Source organism: Heterostelium album (genome assembly GCF_000004825.1).
Source record: "Heterostelium album PN500 unplaced genomic scaffold PPL_scaffold8, whole genome shotgun sequence".
Classification (NCBI taxonomy): Eukaryota; Evosea; class Eumycetozoa; order Acytosteliales; family Acytosteliaceae; genus Heterostelium; species Heterostelium album.
The window spans coordinates 1064143-1089076 of NW_008805070.1; the positions used below are offsets into that span (position 1 = coordinate 1064143).

The 24934-nt window shown below is 34.0% G+C and overlaps 7 protein-coding genes across 7 annotated transcripts; 2 read left to right on the forward strand and 5 right to left on the reverse strand.

Annotated features, from left to right (window-relative positions):
* Positions 1-302: 302 nt before the first annotated feature.
* PPL_08053 (armadillo-like helical domain-containing protein) lies at positions 303-6287 on the forward strand (the record flags this gene model as incomplete). The annotated part of the gene is made up of 5 exons (XM_020578883.1): positions 303-899; positions 1062-1167; positions 1253-1575; positions 1654-1877; positions 1958-6287. The coding sequence occupies 5 exons, from the start codon at positions 303-305 to the stop codon at positions 6285-6287; spliced, it is 5580 nt and encodes a 1859-aa protein (XP_020430722.1).
* Positions 6288-6447: 160 nt separating this feature from the next.
* Positions 6448-8651, reverse strand: anapc7 (anaphase promoting complex subunit 7; the record flags this gene model as incomplete). Its single annotated transcript, XM_020578884.1, has 6 exons — positions 6448-6721; positions 6797-7309; positions 7385-7604; positions 7679-7985; positions 8034-8432; positions 8565-8651. 6 exons carry the CDS (start codon positions 8649-8651, stop codon positions 6448-6450), a joined length of 1800 nt encoding a protein of 599 aa, XP_020430723.1.
* Positions 8652-9839: 1188 nt separating this feature from the next.
* On the forward strand, positions 9840-12041 carry PPL_08055 (uncharacterized protein; the record flags this gene model as incomplete). The annotated part of the gene is made up of 3 exons (XM_020578885.1): positions 9840-9973; positions 10068-10110; positions 10188-12041. 3 exons carry the CDS (start codon positions 9840-9842, stop codon positions 12039-12041), a joined length of 2031 nt encoding a protein of 676 aa, XP_020430724.1.
* A 202-nt stretch (positions 12042-12243) lies between these two features.
* Positions 12244-13165, reverse strand: PPL_08056 (uncharacterized protein; the record flags this gene model as incomplete). The annotated part of the gene is made up of 2 exons (XM_020578886.1): positions 12244-12696; positions 12782-13165. 2 exons carry the CDS (start codon positions 13163-13165, stop codon positions 12244-12246), a joined length of 837 nt encoding a protein of 278 aa, XP_020430725.1.
* Positions 13166-13757: 592 nt separating this feature from the next.
* PPL_08057 (YbhB/YbcL family Raf kinase inhibitor-like protein) lies at positions 13758-14398 on the reverse strand (the record flags this gene model as incomplete). Its single annotated transcript, XM_020578887.1, has 2 exons — positions 13758-13921; positions 14002-14398. The coding sequence occupies 2 exons, from the start codon at positions 14396-14398 to the stop codon at positions 13758-13760; spliced, it is 561 nt and encodes a 186-aa protein (XP_020430726.1).
* A 310-nt stretch (positions 14399-14708) lies between these two features.
* PPL_08058 (putative cell surface glycoprotein) lies at positions 14709-16903 on the reverse strand (the record flags this gene model as incomplete). Its single annotated transcript, XM_020578888.1, has 4 exons — positions 14709-15959; positions 16020-16157; positions 16227-16699; positions 16786-16903. 4 exons carry the CDS (start codon positions 16901-16903, stop codon positions 14709-14711), a joined length of 1980 nt encoding a protein of 659 aa, XP_020430727.1.
* Positions 16904-17857: 954 nt separating this feature from the next.
* macA (cell fusion related protein) lies at positions 17858-24381 on the reverse strand (the record flags this gene model as incomplete). Its single annotated transcript, XM_020578889.1, has 10 exons — positions 17858-18105; positions 18201-19128; positions 19213-19478; positions 19557-19875; positions 19972-20153; positions 20219-22136; positions 22212-23112; positions 23179-23306; positions 23381-23734; positions 24127-24381. 10 exons carry the CDS (start codon positions 24379-24381, stop codon positions 17858-17860), a joined length of 5499 nt encoding a protein of 1832 aa, XP_020430728.1.
* Between the last annotated feature and the right edge of the window lie 553 nt (positions 24382-24934).

Here is a 24934-nt window from a genome sequence, read left to right on the forward strand (position 1 = left end):
TAATAAATCAAATTTATTTCTTTTGATTTATTTGTTTTTATTTGTGGGTGTGTTAATTTATTATTTGTAACTTTGCTTGAATCAGCAAAACATAACTTACCAAAACAAAAAAATAAATAAAACACATTAAACTAGACAAAACAACTCTACTTATTTACAAATTATCAAATCTAAATGATATTTTAAATTAAATAAACATTTTCGTCATTTTTTTTTTCATTATTTATTTATTTTATTTATACATAAAAAAACACAAAAAGATAGATATTAAATAGATATATAAATAAAGAGAGTATTAGAAGATGTCAACATCAACTACACCAAGTACTCAACAACAGAGTAGTAATGGTAGTGTTAGTGTTAATGGCTCTGCAGTAGTACAGGAGTCACCAATTGCAACTTCAACAAGCGCTTCAGTTACATCTACAAATACAACTGCAACTGCATCTACAAGTTCGTCAACACCAATAGTTACACCTTTGACACCGTCGAAGGCATCATCATCGTCACAACAGAATGCATCGGTATCAGCTGGAGGTAGTTCAACACCGATTCTATCGCCACTCGGTGGGTTGTCTGCAGTAGCGTCGTTGTCGAGCAGTGTTAGTGGACAGACACCTCCAAGTACACCGGAGCCAATAGCGAATCTTTTGAACAGAGGTCTCAATAAGGTGCTTGCAGACTGTGGAAAGAAACAACAACCAATCAAAGAGGAGATCAGAAACATATTGGAAACACTCAAACAACATCCAAACTTGCTGACAAAGACAACCGAACCAGAAGTACTCACACGCAACCCACTATGGATAACGATCGTTCAACAACTCTCAAACATCTATCGTCAATCATTTGAATCGAGACTACCGAAATTGATTAATCCTGCTGTTGAATTGGTTGAAGTATGTTATTGTTGTTGTTTTAATTAATTAAAATACTAATTTAAAAATGATATAGAAATTGATTGCAGCAAATTATATTATATCAAGTATGTTAAATACAGATAGGAAACAACTGATCGATACGTTCTTAGAACCAACTTTGGTGCATAGTGTTTATGTAAGCGACGAGATGACACTTTTGCAGATTGTAAAGTTGGTGGTGACAGTATCGACCAAGTTCCACAAGTATACACTGGTGTCGGCAGTAAAGACACTCTTTTATATATATGTACATTCGAAACCGGCTTCAAACCTACTCAATGCATCAAAGACATCTATAACTCAGATGTTAAAGAGATTATTCGGTCTAATAGATAATCAAAAGTATATTGTACAACATAATAATACAATAACAACAACAAACACAACTACAACAACATCAACGAATAACAATAATAATAACAACAATAATACACCAAAATTACAACCGAATATTAATAATAATGATCATAGTGTATCGTCAGCACTATCATCATCTGCAGCGACAACACCCGATATCTCTGGTGTCAGTACGGCTAATCTATCATTGTCACTGCCACCTGAATTACAATCACCACTTCCAAATATCTTGACTCCAAGTTCAACCGTTGAACAAGTTGCCAATATCATCGATGAAATGATAGATAAAGCTGTCAATGTAAATACTATATATAAATATATATATCCATATTATAATAACTAACTTATGTTTAATGATCTATTATTTTTTATTTAGACAAATCAACAAGTTACTTGTGAACAGAAAGAATCAACTATAACATCTGGTACAAATCAACAACAACAATCAACATCAGATGAATCAACAAGCAGTCAGATTATACATCCAACAGTTTTACCTGCATCGTTTGACAATGAAAAGGAGGAATATGATATTTCATTACGTGATGCAATCTTGATTTTCAGATTACTTTGTGAATTATCATTAAGAGAAATATCAGAGTATGTTTTATATATATATATAAGAAATATAATTAATAATAACTTACTAACTATATGATTGATTGATATTATAATATTAGTTATGAATCACCACCAGAAGTTAAAATTAGAATATTCTCATTGGAATTGTTATCATCGATCTTTGAGGACTTTGGAAGATGCTTAAAGAACTTCCCGAATATTGTAAACTATGAGATCAGAGAAGGATTGTTCCCTTCGATTCTGGCATCAGGTTTATCGCCAAACAACACCATCTTTAGGATCTCGTTGACTCTGTTCCTCTATATTGTCGTTCATTACCGTGAGTTCCTCAAGGACGAGATTGGACAGTACTTTTCAATCATCATTCTACGTGTATTGGAATCTACAACCAGCTCTATCCAACATCGTTGGTTGGTTCTCCAAGTTCTCAGAAACATCTGTGAGAATACACAGATTCTGATTGACCTATACGTAAACTACGATTGTTCGGTCGGTTCCAAAGACATCTTCCAACGGACCATCGAAGATCTCTCCAAGATTGCACAGATGGTCGTTCCAGAGAACAAGATGTACGAGCTTAAAGTGAAGTATCTAGCGTTGGAGTGTTTGGCACTGATGCTCAAGAGTCTGGACGAGGGTCTGCGTAGCAAGAAAGAAGGTCTCGCTGCCAAGCTGGCAAGTCTGCCCGCCGAGAATCAATATACTCTCTCCAAGCAAAAGAAACTAAAGATCGAAGAGGCAAAACTAAAGTTCAAGAGTAGTCCAAAGAAAGGTGTCGATCAGTTTGTGAATCTCGGTGTTGTCGAGCGTAACGACGTCCAACTGGCCAAATTCTTCAGAGACACCGAGGGACTTGACAAGACGAGCATCGGTGTGTACATCTCTGAGAAGGAGAACGCTGGAATTCTCGATTCCTACACTGAGCTCTTTAATTTCACTGGCTACACACTGGATAATGCTCTTCGTTACTTTACAGCGTACTTCCGTCTGCCGGGTGAAGCGCAAAAGGTAGATCGTGTCGTACAGGCATTTGCCAAGCGTTTCTATATTGACAACCAGAGTACGCCATCGTTTGAGTTTGCCAATGACGATGCCGCTTTCATCTTGTCATTCGCCATTGTAATGTTGGCCACTGACTTGCATTCCACTGCAATCAAAACTCATATGACCAAGCCAGATTGGATAAAGATGAACGCTGGAATCAACGACAAGAAGAACTTTGACGAGCAATATCTCCTTGGAATATACGACCGTATCTCACTACAGCGACTCTCGCTCAAAGACGACGACGATATCTCTGACGAACCCAGTCTCAACGTGAGAACTACATTCAACCTCGACGATCCACACAAACCAATCGTTGATACACGTGACCGTTTCCACCATGGTAATCTTCTCGTTCAACTCAAGACTATGCTATCGTATATTTGGCATCCAATTCTCGTGTCACTCTCGCTGGTCCTTGAGAACGTAGAAGACAGAAACGTGTTGGTTTGCTTGGAGGGTTTCAGATGTGCCATCAATTTGACTTCACTACTTACAATGTCCATCGAGAAGGAAGCATTCGTTTCATCACTTGCCAACTTTACTATTTTTGATAAGATCAAAGAGTTGAAGCCAAAGAACATAGAGTCACTGGAAAAGATGATTCAGATTGCCAGAATCGACGGTAACTATCTCCAGAAATCGTGGCATCCAGTATTGAAATCGATTTCACAATTGGAGCGACTCAGAATCAACTATCTTGGTGTCAACAATCCAAATCCAGACTCGGAGAAACTCAAGCGTACAATGAGTACCTCTGATTTCTTCCAGTTGAAATCATCACAACGTTCCACTCCAATCATTCCCGAAGGAATCACCATTGATATGATCACCAAGGATCTAGACACTGCCAATCACCTCTATGTTAATAGCAGCGGTCTCAATGACAGTGCCATCGTATTCTTTGTAGAAGCACTCACACAGATCTCACTCGAGGAAATACGTTCCACACCGAATCCATCGACTTTCTCACTGTTGAAACTGGTCGAAGTTGCTATCTACAATCAATCGCGTATCAAGCTTATTTGGCAACTGATTGCCGATCACTTTACAAAGATCGGATCGCAACCAGAGAATGTCTACATCTCATCGCTAGTCATCGACTCGCTTAAACAGTTGGCACAAAAGTTCCTCGAACTCGAAGAGATCAACAAGGATTCTTCACAAAAGGATTTCCTTCGTCCACTCGAACTCATCTTCCACGCCAACAGTCATCCAGAGGTCAGAGAGCTCATTCTCAAGTGTATATTCCAGTTGACCAACGGTAGAAATGCGATGATCAAATCCGGTTGGAAACCTATTTTCACCATCTTTACTCTTAGCTCTTTTGCTGAGCCACAGATTGCTTCGCAAGCCTTTGATTTCGTAGATGAACTCAGTCGTGATTTCACTAATATCACTGAAACCTTCTTTATCGACTATGTAAATTGTTTGTCGACCTATGCCAACTCGAAACACAAAGATCTCTCATTGAAAGCAATCGATATTCTTAGCTATTGTGGTGTCCAACTTGCTAATGGTCGTGTCTGTCAGCTCTCGCGTGAGGAAGGTGCCAACGGTAGTAACTCTACATTGTTCACTGACTCTGAACAACATATTTCCTTGTGGTTCCCACTCTTGACTGGACTGGCACGTGTCATCTCACACGAAGACAGCGAACTACGTAGCTATGCACTCGATACACTCTTTAGAGTGCTCGCGTTGTTTGGTTCAACTTTCTCACCGAAGCTTTGGGAGTTGATTTTCCGTGGTGTTTTGCTTCCCATCTTTGATAATGTCGGTTATTCAAAGGGTGCACCAGAAACCATCTTGGAAGACACCAAGTGGCTGATACACACTGGAGACCGTGCTTTCAAGTCATTGACTGAAATGTTTATCAATTTTATCGATATCATTTGTTTCCTTCTCGATGATATGCTTGACCTCTTTGTATGCTGTATCCTCCAGGACAATGAAATTCTCGCCAAGACTGCCGGTACCTTCTTGATACAACTGGTCACTTTGAATGGCAACAAGTTCTCAGATGTCCAATGGTCAAATGTTTGTCATCAATTCCACAAGATCTTCCAAACCAACACACCGGTCGAGATATTCAACCAATCGTCTTTGTTGATGGGAATGGGAATGGGTGGACAACCAACTGTTATCACAACAACTTCGCCAATGCCAACGATCAATGAACAACAACCACCAAGTACACCAACCAAGCAGAATCCACATCTCAATGGTAAAGTACATTCATCACTCGCTGTAAAGAATGTAGATAAACATCCAAGTTCAGCACCTATTTCACCTGTACTCAATGGTACCAACAACAACAACTTTGACAAATCCAACCATCATCACAACGTACCAGAACACATTCAACTCAGACAATCGGCATCACTCCCAACCACTCCACTTTCCCTTACTCCACCCATCTCCAGAGTACAATCAACCGAAAACATGCAAAACTCTCCATCTGAAGCTGTTGATCAACAGAGACAATCATTATCCAACAACAATGATTCAAGTGATAATAATAACATCAATGGTTCAGATAGTGATGAACAACAACAACAACAATCATCGCCAACATCAAACAATAACAATAATAATCAACAACCAAATTCACCATTACCTTCGACATCCAGTCCACATCATAACAGATCATATTCGTCACCAACCATTCCAACACTTATTAGTATGAAGAAACAACATGCTCGTACAACCAGTCTTGGTGGTGGTCCACAACAGGATGCTCTAAAGCAGATTCAATCAAAGTGCTCCGTGCAACTACAGATGGTGCAAGCCATCAATGACATTGCATTCTCACACTATGAATTCCTGAATTCATCGCAACTACTCTGTCTAGGTGACTGTCTGGAGATCTCCTATCAATTCTGTCTCAGTGTATTCAAAGACGACAAATTGCATCCATTGATCTCCCGTATCGGAACCGTACTAAAGATTCTACAACAGAATACTATCACCGGATATCTCAATCTCCTCATTGTACTATATACCGAGCAATGTATCGATGCCACCACAAGAACATTGCATTCCGAACACAGACTGGTCAGTCTATTCAGAGAATTGACAGAGTTGTACATTAAGAATCAAAACGAAACCATCGTTCAAACCGACACAATGCTCAAGATTCTTAAATCACTGCTACAGTTTAACGACGAGAAGTTCATGAGAAATATGAGCATCTTTTACGATTTGCTAATTAAATTGCTACTGAACGACAGCAAAGATGTAAGAATAGCACTCAGAGAGATTTTAATACGTTTAGGTTCTTTAAGAGGAACAATCGATAAACAAATGCAACAACAACGTCAACAGCAACAACAATCGAATCACCAACTTCCACTAAACAACATTGTCCAAACAACCAATTGATTTTTAAACTTTTTTAATAAACATAGTAGTAACGCAAGGTGTAAACTTTCTTTTACTACTATTTTTCTTTTTCAATTAATATTAATTATTAGTTAGTCAAGTTTATTGTTTTAATTTAAACTTCCTATAAAAAAAAAACTATATAAAAACAAAGGATTTACTATTCTTCGAGATCTTCTATTTCTTCTTCATCTTCATCTCTTAACTCCATATCTTCTTCATCTACACCATCTTCCATTTGATCTGGGTCGAATCCTTTGAGAATTAAATCCAATCTATGCAAACCGTTTCTTGCAGCTTCATATTGTGGATTAATCTCTAGTGCTGCATTCAAATGTTTCATAGCATCATCGTACATCTCTTTACTCATATATATAGTTGCCATCTCTGTATGCATCAAATCTGTTTCTTGATAATCTAATTGTTTTTGTAATCTAAATAACAAATAAATAATAAAATTAATAAAATTAATAAACATCTAACTTAATATTCAAAATGGATTTACTTACAAATCTATAGCATCTTGTGTCTTTCCTTCGACTAGATTCAATTTACTCATTGTTAAAACGGAATCGATACAATATGGCGAGATGGTGAGCGCTTCATTCAATATGGTTCTTGCCTTGTCTCGTTCCTCTGGCTGATTCGCTAGTACCATACCAACTAAAGCCTTGGATTTCGAGTAGTCTGGACTCATTCTGTGAATGGTACGTGCCACGTTCAATGCCTCACTGAGCTGATTCAAGAAGAGATGGCAACGTACAAGCTCACGTGCATTAAAGATTGTCTTGGACAGTGCAAATGCTCGTTCAAGTGATGGTAACGCTTCCTTTGGTTCCTCCAACGACATGAAGATATCACCTTTCAGTGCATGTGCATAGGCATGACTCTCGCGGATACTCAAAGCACGGTCGACATTCTCCAGTGCCTTTTCATTATTTTCCTTAAGTGAATGGTAGAGTGCAACAGATGTCCAACTTTCTACACAATTTGGATTATTATTAACTAAATCTGAACATACCCTATTGATACAAAAATAAAAATAAAATTAATTAGTATTTATACCATGCTTAATCACCTTTGGTTTAATAACTTACTTGTTCAACTCTAATTGTAATTGTCTTCTCTTTAATAAAGAGCAATATATATCCATTGATCCAACATAAAACGAATCGATTGTTCTCAACTTGTGAAAAGTATTCATTGTGTTGATAATGGATGGTTCATCATTGTTCAAATAGGAAATAGCCAACTTTTCCAATAAATAAAGATTTCCGTGGAATCTAGATTCCAATCTCTTTAATAGATATAATGATTCTATAATAATAATAATATAATGAATAGAAAAGGTTATTTAAGATTACAATTATTTATCTATAGATTCTACTTACTTTGAGGTTGATTACGTTTCAATTCGATTTGTGATTGAGCCAATGCAGGTATCCAAGTTGAATCTATATTGGCATTGACAGTTGATTGTTTACTTAGAAGCTGATGTAGCAATACCTCTGGTTCCTCGCCCAGCTCCTTCAATGCATTGTATGCCTCTATACAAAGAGGACACAACCTAAGTGCTTCTTTGAAGCATGATATCGCATCTTTGGTTTTATCTCTCATTACATTTCCAGAATCCCTGTATAATCTTGCCAATGTTAAATGAACTGCTAAATTTCTATTGGAGGCTGGTATAGATTCCAACTAAATCGAAATAGATAAGATTCAGTTAGTATTTCAATGATTACTCACCAATCTGTGAGACAATTGTGTGTCACCTGTGAAGGTCACAATATTAAAAATACGTACATAACTGACTGCCAAATTGATTTTTTTTAGATTGATTTGACATATTGCCATTTTATATCGAATGTCATATTCCTGTTGTTTTAACAATACAGTATTGGCATTGTTTTGGTTTGATTGCTGCTTGTTAGACTGACTGTTGAACAATGAAGTATGTCCAGATGACATTGTCATTGCTTTATTAATGAGCTCCAACGATGCCTTGTAGTACTTGGTCGCTCTTGCATATTGTTGTTGAGCAGAGACAGCATCTGCAAACATAATCAACGATGTATAATGAGCTGTAACACTACTAATATTATTATTTGATTTACATAGAGATGGAAGTGATATAATGAAATTTCCCTAAAAAATAAAAATATAAAAATATAAAAAAGTATGTCCATGTATTAATTAATTAAATTGGTTGCCCAGTTAGCGACTATTTGATCTAATCATATGAATAGTGAGATTTGTGTTTGTGGTTTGATTATTTACTAGTAACTCTGCAGAAGAATATTGTTTTGCATCTAATAGCATCTTCATATTAGATATCATAAGATCTACACTAATCGGAGGTAACATTTTTCAAAACCTTTAAATATTATAATTTAAATAATACGATATATAACAAATATAAAAAGAATTATAGATCTAATTAAAAATCAATCAACCATTTTTTTTTATTTTTATTTTTAAATTTAAAAATAATGAGAATGTTTTTGATTGTGCTGAAATTTTTGAGCGGTAAAAATCTTTTAAATGAACGGATAAAAAAAATTCAAATATTTTGCACACCTCACAAAGAAAATACTTTAACTATCAAAACATATTATTGTTTAAATAATTAATTCTCCAGAGTAAATTCATAAAATTTAACAATAATATGTTTAAAAAAAGGTAGTTAGTTCACTAACCAATATCTTCTAAAATTGATTTAATTATTATTTTAACAATGATAACTTAAATTTTTGCAAAAGGCACTTCACAAATAAAATCATATTTTTTACTACGTTGTTACAATGGATTGAAGAGACATTTAAATTTGATTTTTCATAGAGATAAAGAAATATCTAAATTACTTTGTTAATGTCAGTAATCTCATTAAACTTCAAAGGTTATGGGTGGGATTTAGTTTTCTCTTCTTATTATTTCTTTTTAACCAACTCTTACTTCTCTGCTTGGGTGTTCCGAATATAGGATGTAACCTTGTTCATCCCCCATTCAATTACACTGTGATTCTACATTAAACAAGTTGTAGTGACCAAACAAAAAAGATCTTTGGTATTTTTGCAAAGAAATTTCAATCTTATAATTTTGTTCATTTTTTATGCACTTATCAAAATATCTTTTTTTTTTTGTTTTTTATTCAAAATTTTGCCAATGATTCTAAAAAAAATTTTTATCAAAAAAACAACATCACAATTTCTTTTTTGGTCATATCAGGGACCATGATAACTACGATGATGGGGCTGAAAATGTTTATGACTTCCTTCTTTGTTTAGAATTCGATTCAAGGAGTTGACAGGAAACATCAAATGACTCTGATTTTGACAATAGACATTTCATTAATTTTAATATTTTATGTAATATCTGATAACTATCTACTAGCATAATAGTAAATTCCTCACTATCAGATTGAACTTGTGATTTGGTTTTATTTCAAACCTATCAATCACTAACAGAGTTAGCTTGTGTTCATATAATTTCACCAGTAGAAATAAAGTGTTGTCATTTAAAGTACGTTTTCTAAAAAAGATAATATTTTGAAAAATGTTAGAGATAAGCAATTGCAATAATCATAGTCATATTTATAGGTGTATTTTATTTTTATTTTTATTTGTTCTCTCTGTAAATAGTTTATCGACTTGCAAATATTCTTATTTCGATTTTTCATCTATAGCCAAGTATATATCATCATAATTATATATTTTAACTTTATAACTAACTTTTTATAAATTTATTTCTATTATTTAATTTTTTGATTTAAAAAAATAATAGTAAAACATTTTCGTATCAGGGTGTCTCATTTCAAGGAGCAAGTGTAAGAGTTTTATTATATTTTTTTTTCTGGATTTGTTAATTATATATTAAAAATTGACATTGAAATTTTTAAAACAGGCAACATATTACTGGACAGTTTGTGGAACAAGCGCTTTATGTAATAGTAATACAAATAATAATGATATATCTGCTTGTCAAAATGTTACATCTGGATTTTTAAATACAGGAGAAGAACCTGGTGCGTGGTCCTCGAATGGAACTTCTTTGGCTGTGTTTTTCAATGCCACCAGAGGCGCTGCTTGTTACAACAAATTGAAAAGAACAACAACAGTACATTTGACCTGTGGTCTGGGCGAAACTTCCATCATCAATGCGTATGAGCCAGCCTCACCCTATTGTCAATACCAAATGGAGATGTACTCTCCCATGGCATGCCGATTGCCCCAGATAAGCTCACTTCAAATCGCACAATATCCAAAGGGTGCTGCATATCTATCGCTTCAGATAGGTGAAATTGAAAAAAAACCAACCTACACCGTATCGGTCGCTGGTATCGAGTGCACCAACTCTTTAGTGGCCAACCAACTGTATACATGCGAACTGACATCATTGAGATTGGAGAATGGAGGCAACTATTCGATTAGAATATTCAGTAAGAGTGCAACTGGAATTCCAGAGACAACATTCCCCATAAACAATTATATTCTTAAATATCCAATTGTCTCTGCCGTGAACTCATTGACTGTCAACGGAGGAAATCTCACTCTCGGTGGATATTTTGGAACCAATTTAAATTTACCATCGGTAGTACTTAATGGTTCGGTAGAATGCCAAATTCTAGAGATTTCATCGACCACCATTATCTGCAGGTTGAATTCCACACAACTACAACCTGGTAGAGCCAGTCTTAATGTTACTGTAGACGGTTATCCATTTACCTCCCATAGCCTGATTTCGGTAGTTAGCAACGACTATTCTAAGTGTGAGAGAGAAGGATGCAGTGGAAATGGAAAATGCAATGAAATCACCGGTACTTGTGACTGCGATAACAACTACTATGGTCCAAAATGCAATTTGAAGCCTGGTGATGGTGAAGGTGGTGTTTTCAAACCAAATAAAACAAAGCCATCGATAGATATCGAATACAACGGATATGTGTTTAGATTCTCTATTTTCTCAATCCAAGAGATTCGTGGCGACGGATCGATTGAATTTGAGGTTACACCAGACCAATGGAACCACACCATCGATAATAGCACCGCTCTTACCACCATAGACTACGACATGCTTCCAAGCAACTCATCCGCTCAAAAGCAATTGCAAGTAAAAACAAGAATTTCATTTTCAAGCTTGGCAAGAACTTTCACCTTTGGTTCCAAGTCATACAATCTACCACCCAATGCTGTAAAGGTTGGAGTTAACGTTTCAAACTGGGTCTATTCATCGAACTTGAATTATCTGCGGGTTGTATTTATCACTGCTTACAACCCAAGCCAGAAGATTGGATGTGGTGGCGAGATTAATGCATTCAACAAAGATGACCAAAGCTCTATTCAATCTCTAATGATCGTAAAGGACGATGTTATATACTACGGACGTTTCCTTGACTATTCGATTTCAGACGGTAGAGAAACCTACTCTAGTAACGAGTTGATAAGTGTAGATGAAGAAGCAAAGACTGCGCTCATCGGTATCAATCTTCCACAATGTAACGTTTGTGAATTGGATCCAGATTTCTCATCGTTGGTGTCGACAGACAACAATTCTTGTTCAAAGGTAGAATTCGAAGTTTGGAAAATCGCCTTGATTTGTGGTTTGGTAGGAGGTACACTCTTGATCGGATTGGGTATCATCTTTTACTCCAAGAGAAAGTATTTCTATCTCAGATATCTTAGTCTGACGGCCAAGAAAGATCCAAACGTCAACCTAACAAATTTAAATTCCAGTCAATCAACAGTCAAAGTAGTTTAAAATTATCTACACATTTACCTATACATTTATATTTTGTATTTAAAATATTTTTAATAATAAAAAAAGAAAATTAAATTAAGAAAATAATTAATCAAATACAAAGAGAAGTTTTGTTTTGTTTTTTTTTTTGTTATATATTTAGTTTTTGATTTCTTTTATTTTATATATTATTATATGTTTTATATTTTATATTATTACTAGTTTACAATAATTTTTCAAAGTCAAAGTAACAGTTGTCACTGACATTGCAGATGCTCTTGAATGAGATAACCAAGTTTTGGTTCTCAAAGATCCATTGCCAGTAGTTGGATTGCTTTGGGTTGTGTCTCAAAATGATTCTAGCGTTGGTGGTGACTTCGTTGAAAGCTTCCAAAACCATTTCGTCGGCACATCTCTTGGTGATGTTGGTAGCAACGTAGTTGATGATTTCCTTGAAGATCTCACCAATGGAGTCCTTGTTGCTGTCGATGGTGGTGTAGCAAGTCTCGAGTGACTCCTCATCGTATGACCAGTCGACCTTGGTGGCAACCTTGATTTGCTCCAAAGATTCTTGGATGGCTTCTTGGTTGTTCTTCAAATTCAATCTGGCCTTCAATGACAAAGCACCTGGTGATGGAATAATTGAAGCAAGATCGAAATAAGTCAAATCAGATACCTATATATTAAAAAAAAAATTATTAGTATTTATATTTTTTTTATTTTTATTTATTATTTTTAAAAATAAATTATTCTTAACTTACATTGCATGGTGGAGCTCTGAAAATGACAACCAATGAACCGGCTTCGAACATATATTTCCAATAGTTGGTGTTCTTCTTGTCTTCGTTGACTCTGATGATGACCTTGGATTGGGAGTTGGCTTCGACCAAAGCTTCCTTGGTCATCTCTTGCTTGCAGGCTCTCTCGACACAGTTGGCAATGCTCATGGCAACTTCCTTGTAGAAGAAGTTACCGGCATCGTTCTTGACATAGTCACAACCGTCACCCAACTTGGAGAAGATGGTTTCAAAATCGATTTCAAAAGTCCAATCGGCACCAGAGACAGTCTTGATCAACTCGACGGCTGAATCCAAGTGCTCTTGGTTATCTCTGATTGATTTTCTGGTGACTAATGGCAATGGCATTATTTATTTGTTTGTAGTAGTAGTAATTTTATATAAAGAAAATAAAAGGAATGAATGAGCCAAGTCAAAGTTGGACTCCTTTTATATTCCCATGTACAAAAACTATCATCTAGATTTACCTAATAACAATAATTATTTAATTTTCAAAAATATCAAATTTCCAATTCGCTGAATTCTCAAATAAAATCTTAGTTTCACGCCACACTATTTCGAACAACTTGATTAAATTGGGTCGATGTCACCATTTATCTATGTAAAAAAATTGTCAAAACTCTTTTTTTAGAGTGTGTGTATGAAAAAAAAATAATCAAAATCTTTTTTTTTATTTTTTGATCATGATGTTTCAACCAAACAGTTCGATTTTTTTCACAAATAAAAACGGTTCGATGTGTCACTGATCAAAAAACCAACAAACGATCTTTTTTTGACTTTTGGTTTATAAGTTGTTCTGGTCACAATAGAAAACAAAAGAAACGTTATCGATCAAATATATTGCTAACTTTTTTTTTTCCTAAATCACAGATCTTTCAATAAGTCTAAATTTAACATCAGTCGTCAAAAATTGACGATGACAATATTTCATATTCTTTTTTTATTTTCTTTCAAATGTTCCAGTTAAAACTCCTCTTGAAATGATTAAAGGTATCATTTGTTTAACTAATTCATCTTTGTTTTTTGGTTGTGGTAATTGATCAGAGAGAGCGTACATTTGGAAAATATATCTGTGAGATCCGTGGGCTTTAATTGGTCTTGGTCCTAAATAATCAGAGAAACAAACAAACAATAGTTCATTAGTAAATAGAGTTGAATAGTAAAAGAGTTTGATTGAAACTTACCATGGTATCCAAGTCTACCAAAAGCAGCAGGAGCAAATGTAATTGATGGATTGGAAGCAACCATTTCACCTGCGTTTATGCACTTTGTTGTCTTTGGATCGATTCCTTTGATGACAAAGTGACAGATAGGTTTGGGAAGTGGTGCATCTGGGTCTTCAAGTATCAATACTAGTTCTTTTGCTTCCTCAGGAATGTTTTCCCACTGAATTTGAGGTGACATATTTTTACCCTCTGGCGCTGCAGGTGATGATGTCAAAGGCATATGCTCATTATCTTTAAAATCAATACTGGTCAAACTAATAGTTGCAGGAATACGAGCAACCTCTGGTATATTAATAATCAAACCACTATCTCTTCCTCTATAATTATAGAAAAGCCAACCTAGAAATGATTCCATCTTTTAGTAAAAATAATAATAATATATGAATTAATTAATGTTTGATACAATATGAAATATTCAATTCAATTCCTCAGTTTTTATTTTAAAATCAATTATTTATTAAAAATAATTGTTATTAAAATGTGTACACCATTCATATCGAATATTAAAAGGTATGAATCAATAAACTAAGAGGCGGAATCGATATAAATGGCGATGAAAAAAAAAAAAAGATTTTATTTTTTATGACTGAAAAAACGGATTATTTTTTTTTTTTTTGATTCACAACACGCAATGTTTTGTAAATGAATATGCATGATTAATTTTATTATAGTAATAATAAAGCTAAAATAGTTAAAGTAAGATTTAATATTGACAGGTATGAAATCTTGGAGAGAGCAAATGATGGTTCTTCTGAAGATGGTGATGATGTTGTGGTTGGTCCAGGTACACCAGTTGTTGGTGCACCGGTGGTTGGTGTGCCAGTGGTTGTTGATGGTGTAGCATCACATCCATTGAATGTAATAGTGAACGCTGTGTTTGTTAGAGAAGTGCTAGCACACTGGCTCAATTGATTGTTCAAATGGACATCGGTACTTTGGATTCTGATCAATGTGAAATTTCCAGAGTAGTCACTGAATGTGATCAATTCGTAGGTGGTATTCTTGACGATGTCTGGATTCGGTAGGACATTGATCAATACACTACCATCGAATGTAGCAGAACCTTTAACAATCATCAGAGGAACGGTAGTGTTGAGACTGAACGATAGAATAGAAGCTTCCTGAGATACAAAGTTTTCGTTGACAGTAACCTTTTCGATTTTCATGGTTGCGTTCATGGTGACTGATGAGTCGATAGTACCATTGGTACCGAGCAAGAAACTTTGAGCTCCGTTGAATACTAATGGTGAGCTTGATTGGAAGGTAGTTCCTTTGTCTAGGACGAAATAACCAGCGTTATGAATGTAGGTTTCAACATAGACGGTGGAGTTATAGTAGTCCCAGAAGTAGGTACCAAAAGTAGAGTAGGTAGTTACTGTTGCATGAATCTCTGAATTCGGTAGTAAAAAGAGTAGTCCATTGTTTTTAATCTTTCTAATGGTGGGTGCTAGTTTTACATCGTCAGCAATTTGAATTTTGGTGGTGACAATGAGTTGACCGTTATTGATGAATTCATCTTCGAACAAAGTAGATGATCCATTCAACACTAGAGAGTATCCATTTTGAATAACGGTTCCTTTAAACAAACCACCGTAGCTATGAGCATAGCTCTCAATAACCAGACGGGTGGATTTTACATTTGTCAAAATATAGAGACCTCCTGCCAGTGTAAAGTTTGCTGGACCATTAATGGTAGAGTCGGTTAACTTTACAATGGACTCGATATTCTTCATACTCATTACACTGTCTAAATCGGGAGTATTAAATGTACACTCTTGGCAAAGGAAGATTCCATCGGCATAGAGTATACCCTCCAATTGGAATTCGAAAGTGGAACCGGTAAAGTTGGAAAGACCATTAAGAGCAGCAGTTCCTTGAATAAAGTATTCACCGGAAGTACTTAAGGTAGTACCATTCTTTTAAATAAATTAATATATTAGTTTAAGTTATTTAACTTTTAATAAAAAAAGACTTACAATAGATAGAGTTACATCTTCTGGTACTAACATATTTGATTCATTCAAAGAGATATATGAATTTATTATAGAAGAAGTACCAAAGATATCTACAGAAGATTGACTAATATAGAATTCAGTTCCATTTGCAACCAAATTCTTTAGAAATAGAAAAATATTATTAAACTTAGTTTTTGTAAATTAAATATATTAAAGGTTAATATTTACATTAAAAGAAATATTTGATTCTGTAATGGTAGTTTGAGGTCTTAATCTAATACCATCCCATTGGCCCGAGTAATAGGAACCAATGGTTACTTTTTCACAATCGATAAAAGATGCAGTTCCATTGTTTTGGATTTCATTGAAATGATTCAATCCAGATGCTGACATCTTGGAACCATAGGTAATATGGACCTTAGTGAAATTCGATGCAACAGTAGTCATTGTACCTTGAGATAACCTAATAAATCCAGCACCAATAAAATTACTGTTTGTAAATTCAATAGATGAGTTTTGGTAGACATAGACCAGAGCATTTAAATTCATTTCTCTTTGAACTACTAGTCGATCGTCGTTTGGATCTAAACCATTACCAACACTAACAAGTCTGACAGTTATATTTCCTGGACCAGTCATAAAAGCTCTTGACTGTGGATTATCGATATCTGCATTCTCTTGTACACCTGGAACCAAAGCACCTTAAAATGTTAAATAATTTAAAAAAATAATTAATAATATTATTATCATTTTATAAAAGAATATATTTAATTTATTTATTGTTTACCTTCCCAACTGGTAGCATCCATAAATTCACCAGTGTATTGACCTTTAAATTTGGCACCATCAATACAATGGGAAGAAAGAAATATTAAAAATACAAAGGTAAAAAGATATTTATACATTTTATTATTATTTTTTGTTATTCAAAGAAGTTTTTGAAATAAATTGGTCTGAAAATGATCCTTATTTAAATCGACAAGTTCCCAAGCGTTTTTTTAGTTTAATCACAGTATAAATTATAAAAATTAAAATTAAATAGTTTTTGGTGGTAAATTCTGTGAAGTTGTGTATGATCACAACTTTTTATCAAAAAACCAATCTATTTTTAATTTTTTCATTTCCTATCAATTTCAAAAATAGGACCTCTTATAGCCAAGTGGTGGGTTTATTTAAATAAAAAAAAATAAAAAGTAAACTTCAAATCAAACTGGAAACAACAAAAATTATTCTTTTTTATTCTTTTATTTAGCCCATTTTGGAAATAATCTGAGAAAATGAGACAGTTAATTTAAAATTACTTAAATATTCACAGAGGCAAAGTGAATGATCACATCAAAGACGCTTGTTGTGCTGCATCTGTTGTTCATTTAAAACACAAAGCCGGTGTTTGGTAGTATACTCTCTCTCAGTCGTTGATATCGATTCAATTCGTGTTGTTTATGATAGTATTTGATTGCCATATATACAAATGGAAGCAGAATCAACAGCCCTAAGAAACCAAGAAATCCCTTTTTTTAAGCAGCAGTTGTAAGGTTACAGATAAAAAAAAAGAGATTAAAGGGATACGATCGTAATCGATAGTTACAATAAAATTAGTAAATTTGGTACAAGCACATTATTAGTTGAATGTCTAACGTCTTTCGAAATTGACACAACATTCAAACATTATTTTTCAATACTCACCAGTTTCGAGTTTGATTCACTCTCTGTTTTTGTGCCAGCTGGCATCAGAGATTGATCATAGGTATAAACGAAATGTTGTACAGTTTTTGTTGATACATAAAATTGTCCTGTTACCTAAATATTTTTTATATAAATGAGTATTTTCTTTTTTTTTTTTTTGTAATTGATTGGAATTATTCGAAGTATCTAACTATTATACTTACGAATGCATAAATATAAGTTGTTTGAAATATTTCAAATGGTTCAGTATATATTTTGTACTCGATTGTTTGATTTTCCAATAACTCTGTTTTTGAGAGTGCGTAGTGAATTACTTGTTGTGAATTGATTACTTCAGTATATAGTACAATTTTTGCAGTTGGATAGAATCGCTTTTCATCTGGATTGTTTTTAACCTCTGGAGCATAGTCTTTAATTTTATCTAAATATAATAATTATAAAAGTTATTAAATAAATAAAATGTTTAGATATCAGTATTTGGTTTCTAATTTGAAAAAAAAAGATATTTAAGCTTACTTTCTGAATAAGCTGGACTTGAATCAGTTTTATCATATGATTGTTGAGTTGGTGATTTAATTATGGCACTAACAGTAACTGGACCGAAATTCTTAAATTTGATCGGTTCAGAATAGTGATATGGATAGGTTGAATTTGGATCAACAGTTGATGGATCCGGGTAGTTTGAAAGTATAACAGGTAATCTACTATAGGTATCGACTACATTGAAATAGATATCATTTTGACCGGTCTCAGACTGTATCTGAATGGTATGACCCTTCGGGATAATTATAACACCGTTGTTTGGAATGATTATTGGAGTTATAGGTCGTTTGTATTTCTCTATGGTATAGGAAGCAGCGGTTGGCTGACTCGGTGCAAGAATATCGTGGAAACAAACGACCGATAATTGATAGATTTGTGTTTCAAAGGTAGCAAAGAGTGTTAACGGACTTGGGAATATGTCTGACTGAGCGGTTGGCACTGAAGATCCACTGTCTTGGAGGTATCGAGGTGTACCGAGTGGACAGGTTGCAGTCACCGGTGTATCGCCATAGTAGTTGGTATTGCCTGCCGGTGTCAACAATGGTTTCGGTACTCTTGGCACCACTTTGATACTCTTGGTAGCGGCAACTGAACACTGATAGTTATCTGGACAATCTATCACTGATATTTCCATTGTTTGTATAACACGATCATCTATTGGTATAGTCAAGACATTTGGATAGGCCAACAGTGTTGCGTCATCTTGGCTGCTGACAATACCACCATTCAACTTGTAATAGAATCTACCCTGATGAGGATATGTAGAGTTATTCTCAGCTATTACAACTCTTAAGAGCTTGCCATCGACAAACACTGTATCATCAGATAGTATAAATGGTGATTCTATCTGTGCTGTATAGACAACAAGTTTGCATACCTGTATACTTGATTGTGATAATCCCTATAATTATAAGTTTTTGAATGTTAATTTATCTTTGATTTGTTATGCTATAGTAATACAATGTTAATGTTAGTAGTTACATACCAACATATTTCTTGAATAAACATAGTAATAACCTTTTAGGTTTAGTTGAATATCAGATGTATATGGTAAACCTTGATCCATGATGAATCTACTCGAGTTACAATCAATTGGACCATTTCTTGTTGGATAGTAATCAATAATATACATGGTAACGACATCCTCTATATCGGTATTCTTATCTATCGTTACAGTCATAGAGTCATTCTGTTTATCATATTTAGATGATATAACAGGTGATAGATTTATCATATTAAATGATATTAAATCTATTTATTTAATTAATTTGTTTACTAGTTAGTTTAATGTTTTTAATTAATACAAATATATATATATGATATACTTACAATTTTGATGTATAATAGTTGAATATAAATCATTAATATTTCCTCTTGCTCTAATGTGTACTAGACAAGAACCTGTAGATGAAAGACATTGTACTGTAAACTCTTTTGAGTAATATACACTCGGTGATGAATCACCGATTACAATACCTTGTTGTACTATATCATATTGCATAGAATAGTTGGAAGGTCCTGTAAAGGGTGAACGAATGCCTATTTTAACTTGATTATTGGCATTTGTTGTCGATGGTGATATGACTGGTGGTGGTAGAGTTGGAATAACAATATAATTAAATGTTGCTCTATAATCAGAGTATCCAGACTACATAGTCATTTTGTTAACAAAATAATTAGAATTCGATATTAAACAAAACGAAACGTTTAAATAAAAGAGTAAAACAAAACTAAAAATACTTACTATTTGACTTAATATATTAAGGGTAATATTATTGATACCATAGATAGGATTGGCAACTAATATAATACCAATTAGTTCATTGTAGATTTGAGAGAATGTAGTTACACTAGATCCGTCGGTTGAATAGAATATCCATGACGATGGTGAGTTTGGTGGCATTGGTGTTGCTGTACATTTTAATTCTTTAATTATCATTAGTTAGTCAATAATGTTATTAATATTATAATATATATATTTATATACATACTTATTGTAACAGATAAAGAAAAGTTGGTTGTTGGTGTTGGTGAAATAGTACAATTGATAATACCAAGAAAAGAATACATTCCAGAGAGTATTGCACTTGTGAGACGATCTTTTTGGAATGATGCTACTCTGATGTTAAAGTTACCCAATGTCGTTAGGTCGAGCGATGTGATATCAGGACTTTGATCGGTGGGATCTGAACCGTCGGTTGTAAATCTAATCACTAGACCATCGGATTGATTAGCATATACATTGCTGTTGAATGTGACTATTGTACCGATTGGATATGCACCTGGTGGATACGATGCCGTTGGTGTAGGAAGTGGTGGCATACAACCGTTGAGAGGTGGATAGAATTTGAAATTACCAATGCAACCACATGAGTTTAGAGATGACTGTGGTATCGTTGACTTTGGTGGTAGCCTGTAGGTTGGTTGTTTACTGTTGTCATTGTCGTTGGCAATAGGAACGGACGGACATGTTGAACAAACAATATAGTCACCGGCAAATGTTGGATCGTGTTGATTCAAACTAATGATTTGAATGGTTGAGTTTAGTGGTAGTATCAAATTACTTATCAATGGTATAACATTGGTTGGTAATGATGTTGATAACGGTGTTGGATTAACTTGTGAAAATGAAATAGTTATTGATTTCATTGTTTGGTTGTTGTTTAGTGGTGAGATATCTATTCTTTCAATAAGATTAGCTGTAGTAGTAGTAGTAGCAGTTGGCATGGTAAATGTTACCCAACCGAATCCAGCAGATTTACTTGTTGTCCAATAGGTGTTGTCAAGAGAGTCGTACAGTGCATTGCAATCATAGACATCGAATGAACTAGCTAGACAAGAGAGTGGCATGATTTGGTCACCTTTGGAATTGAAGAACTTGACGGATCTTATACCGATGACATCTAATTGATTGTCTGGATAGCTGTTTAGCGGTGTTTTGTATAGGAAGCTAGATGACAAGGTGATGTAATTCGATTGCCATGTTAGATGTTCACCACTGACACATTGACAAGTGGTAATGTCAGAGTTTCTTATTGACCCGGCTGGACAAACAGAAGTACATCTTCCATTAACTATTTCCGATCCCACTGGACAACTACAAGTGCAAGTTGAATTGTCAAGAACAAAACCAGCGTTACTATTGCAACTAACACATTGGCTGTTACATAGCTGTTCATTTACTGGATCACAACTTGCTTTCACCATTGAATCGGTTCTACCGTAACCAAGTGAGAGCGGTGTCAGCTGTGTGAGGAATACTCTGTATTCATCGAGGGTCATGTTTAGCCGTTGGAATAGCGGTCCACCAATGAAATGCAGTCCATTGGCAACACCAATGATATCACCTTGAAAAGAAGGTGCATAAGGTGTTTGAAATATCTTTTGTCTATTCAGATAGAATAGTACCATCGTATCGGAGATGACATACGCCATATGATAGGTGACGTTCAACGCCAATGGAACAGAGACCATCGATTGATATAATATCGAAGAGGTTGTTGTGTTATAGATAACTGGTTTGAACAGACCGGGCTGTAAGTTACTATATTGCAGTCCAAACATGATTAACTTGTCAACACCGGCAATACTATAGATAGTAGATACATTGCTAGTTGGCAAGCTGAGCAGTGAGAATTTAAACTCAACGGTACGCTGAGTGTTCAACAATGATCGAGCTGAAATTAAAGCAAGTTGACTTGGATCACTCTTCGTTACGAATATTCCACTATACTTAACACCAAACAAACAATTATTGGAGCTGGAACGATTTAAAGCTCCAAAGTAATCGGTTGGTGTAAGTGAAGCTGGCATGGTACAACTTTTACAAGTTTCATTCGATCTCGCTGGATTGTAACTACCGATTGCACAAGGAACACAATCTGCACCTACATAAACATTTGGTCCCAACTATTATTATTATTATTATTAATATTAATATATTGGAAATAAGATGAATGAAGATGTTTTTATACTCTAACTTACAGTCTTTTCATAACCACCATCTAAACAAACGAATGGACATATCTTATTTCTTGGATCTGTGTTTTGATAGTAACATCTGGATGGACCGTTTATACATTGCATACACTCTGCAACTGTCTCAACGATAAAGCAGGAGAGTGGAGTATCTATACAGGTAGTAGGTTGATCCAAGTATTTGAAACAGCATTTAGGAAATGGGCAGTTGGTTCTATCACAAATGGGATCTGCAGAAAAGAGAGATCTTAAGCTACTCTTCAATAGTGGTCCAACTGTTGAATTCTGTGAGTAGTATGATTGATAGGTATCCGGTGCATCTCCTTTCAAAAACAAAACCCAATCACTTGACCATCTATTTGATTGTTGTTGTTGTAGTTGTGATATATTTGTAAGACTGTTGGTTACTAATAGATTGTTGGTGGTTGAACCATAGTTATATATTAACTCGGTATTAAGATTGTTGAACTTCGAGGCCGATAGGTTTCCAGAGATAACCAACTCTTGGAACTTCTTTGATTTACGATTGTACATATCACGACAGTAGCTGATATCACCGAGATCTAGAGGAGCGTAGTTGTTACCGGACAAAGCGTATTTCGACCAGGAGTTTAATGATCTACTAGCATGTTGGTAGTGACAGGTGAATGAACTTTGTGCAATAGAGGAAACCGATACATCCGTAAGTGATGCCACATTAATTCCATTAAAGACACGTATTAAATCTACCAATTGCTGGGAGATAGTTGTGGCTTTGGAAATAAAGGTATTGATCTGATTGTTTTTCTCTTGGTTGAGAGTAACATCAAAATTATTAATCTGATAATTGCTGATCAAGATTAATTCATTTGCTAATATATTTTCTAGCAAAGAAGAACTAATTACTAAATTATAAGTTTCCAATAAACTATTAAAAAAATATATATTAATATTATTGTCTTTTTTTTGGATATAGATAAATAGTAATATTTACATTTGATTTGTGATGAATAATGTATCGGGGAATGATGAACAACTCTTGTAATAACTATCGATAAGTGATATCTGTTGATCTAAATTACTATTGATGTTATTTAACAATGTTTGTAATTTAACAATACCCTTTTTTTAATTAAACATGATAAGTTAATATTCTGATTGACGTTTTGTTGTTAATTAAATAGAGGGTTACTTACATTTTGAATGGATTGTATATTTGTATTACTTTTACAATCTAAATAAACAGTTGATAGATCATTAAAAGTAGATAATACGGTGTTAATGGATGTTGTTGACTTTTGAATGATTGATTGCTTGTTGGTGGCTGAGAGTATAGAGTTGTCAATGGAATTGATGGCATTGGTAAGGCTATATATTGTTGATTGTGATGGTAGCACCTTCAATTCTGATAGACTCGATAGTACATAACCAAATGAGTTGATAAACTCTTTATATTGGTTACTTATATCCGGAGACTCTTGGAATTGACCGTTGAAAATCATCGTCTTGAGTACTGTCCATTTTAAAGAGTGATAGTTATAATATGCTTTCTGGAAACTAGTAAATTTATCTACTACTGTAGAAGTCATCTGGAAATCACTATGTTTCATCAATAAATAAAAAAAGAAAATAGTTAATATGATATTTATATTGTTTTAGGATATTTATTTTATTTACCTATCATATGTATCGTATGTAATACACTTTTGAATTGGAAAAGTATATTGACACTTATTTAAACCATTGCTTTTTATTTGAGCATCGTTTTGCTCAATAAAACAATTTTGATTGAAATCAAAAATGTACAATGCATTTGAATTTATGTTTGATTGATTATATATACTGTATGATATTGACTAAAAGATATTTGTTGATTAGAAATAAATTTAAGAATACTAAGATCTTAAACTTTGTTTATTATTTTATTTTGTTTCCAACTTACTTTTAATTTTGAAATAGAAGGGTTGTCATATATCTCTGAGAATGATTGACATACAATATTACTGATATTGTCTTTGACAATAAAGGGTACTCGAACTTGTTGTCCAATTCTCAGTGATAACTCTAACCATTGAAATATTCTTTCATTATGTTGCTTATCTATTGGATATTGGCTAGAGGTCACATTGTTGATGGTAGCACTTCTACCTAGACTGATAGTTATAAGAAATATAAAAAATAATTTTAATCTTTCCATCTTATTATTAAACATTTGTGTAAAAAAAAAAGAAAAATAAATGACTAAATAAAAAGTTCATGTTGGGAATGATTTGGACCAAACAATAAAAAAAGTTCATATAAATGAGTATCGGATTTTCCGCGTTAAAAATTGGCACATAATGCAAAAAGCATGAGTGATCATTGTTCCTCAAACTATAGTTTTTTTTGACATTTTTTGCAAAATATAGTTTGTAGATAAAGTTAGACGATCAATAATAACTAAACTTAAATATTGATAGATATTTATTATTTGTATAGATATATTACACAACCTTATTACAATACATAAGATAAGCAACATGTTGTTTGCAAGCTTCAAAATTTTATCTAAAAATATTAAAGTTTATAATAATAAGATAAGGTAGATCTAGTTTGTAGAATGCGAACACTCTGCAAAGAATACATTACTTTGCTATAAAATGTACAAAGATAGATAGATATTCGGAAGAATCTATGAATTTGATAACTAGGTTATCGTTCATGATCTGTGAAAAGAAAGCGAAATTCCAGTGTGAAAGTTTGTTTATGTC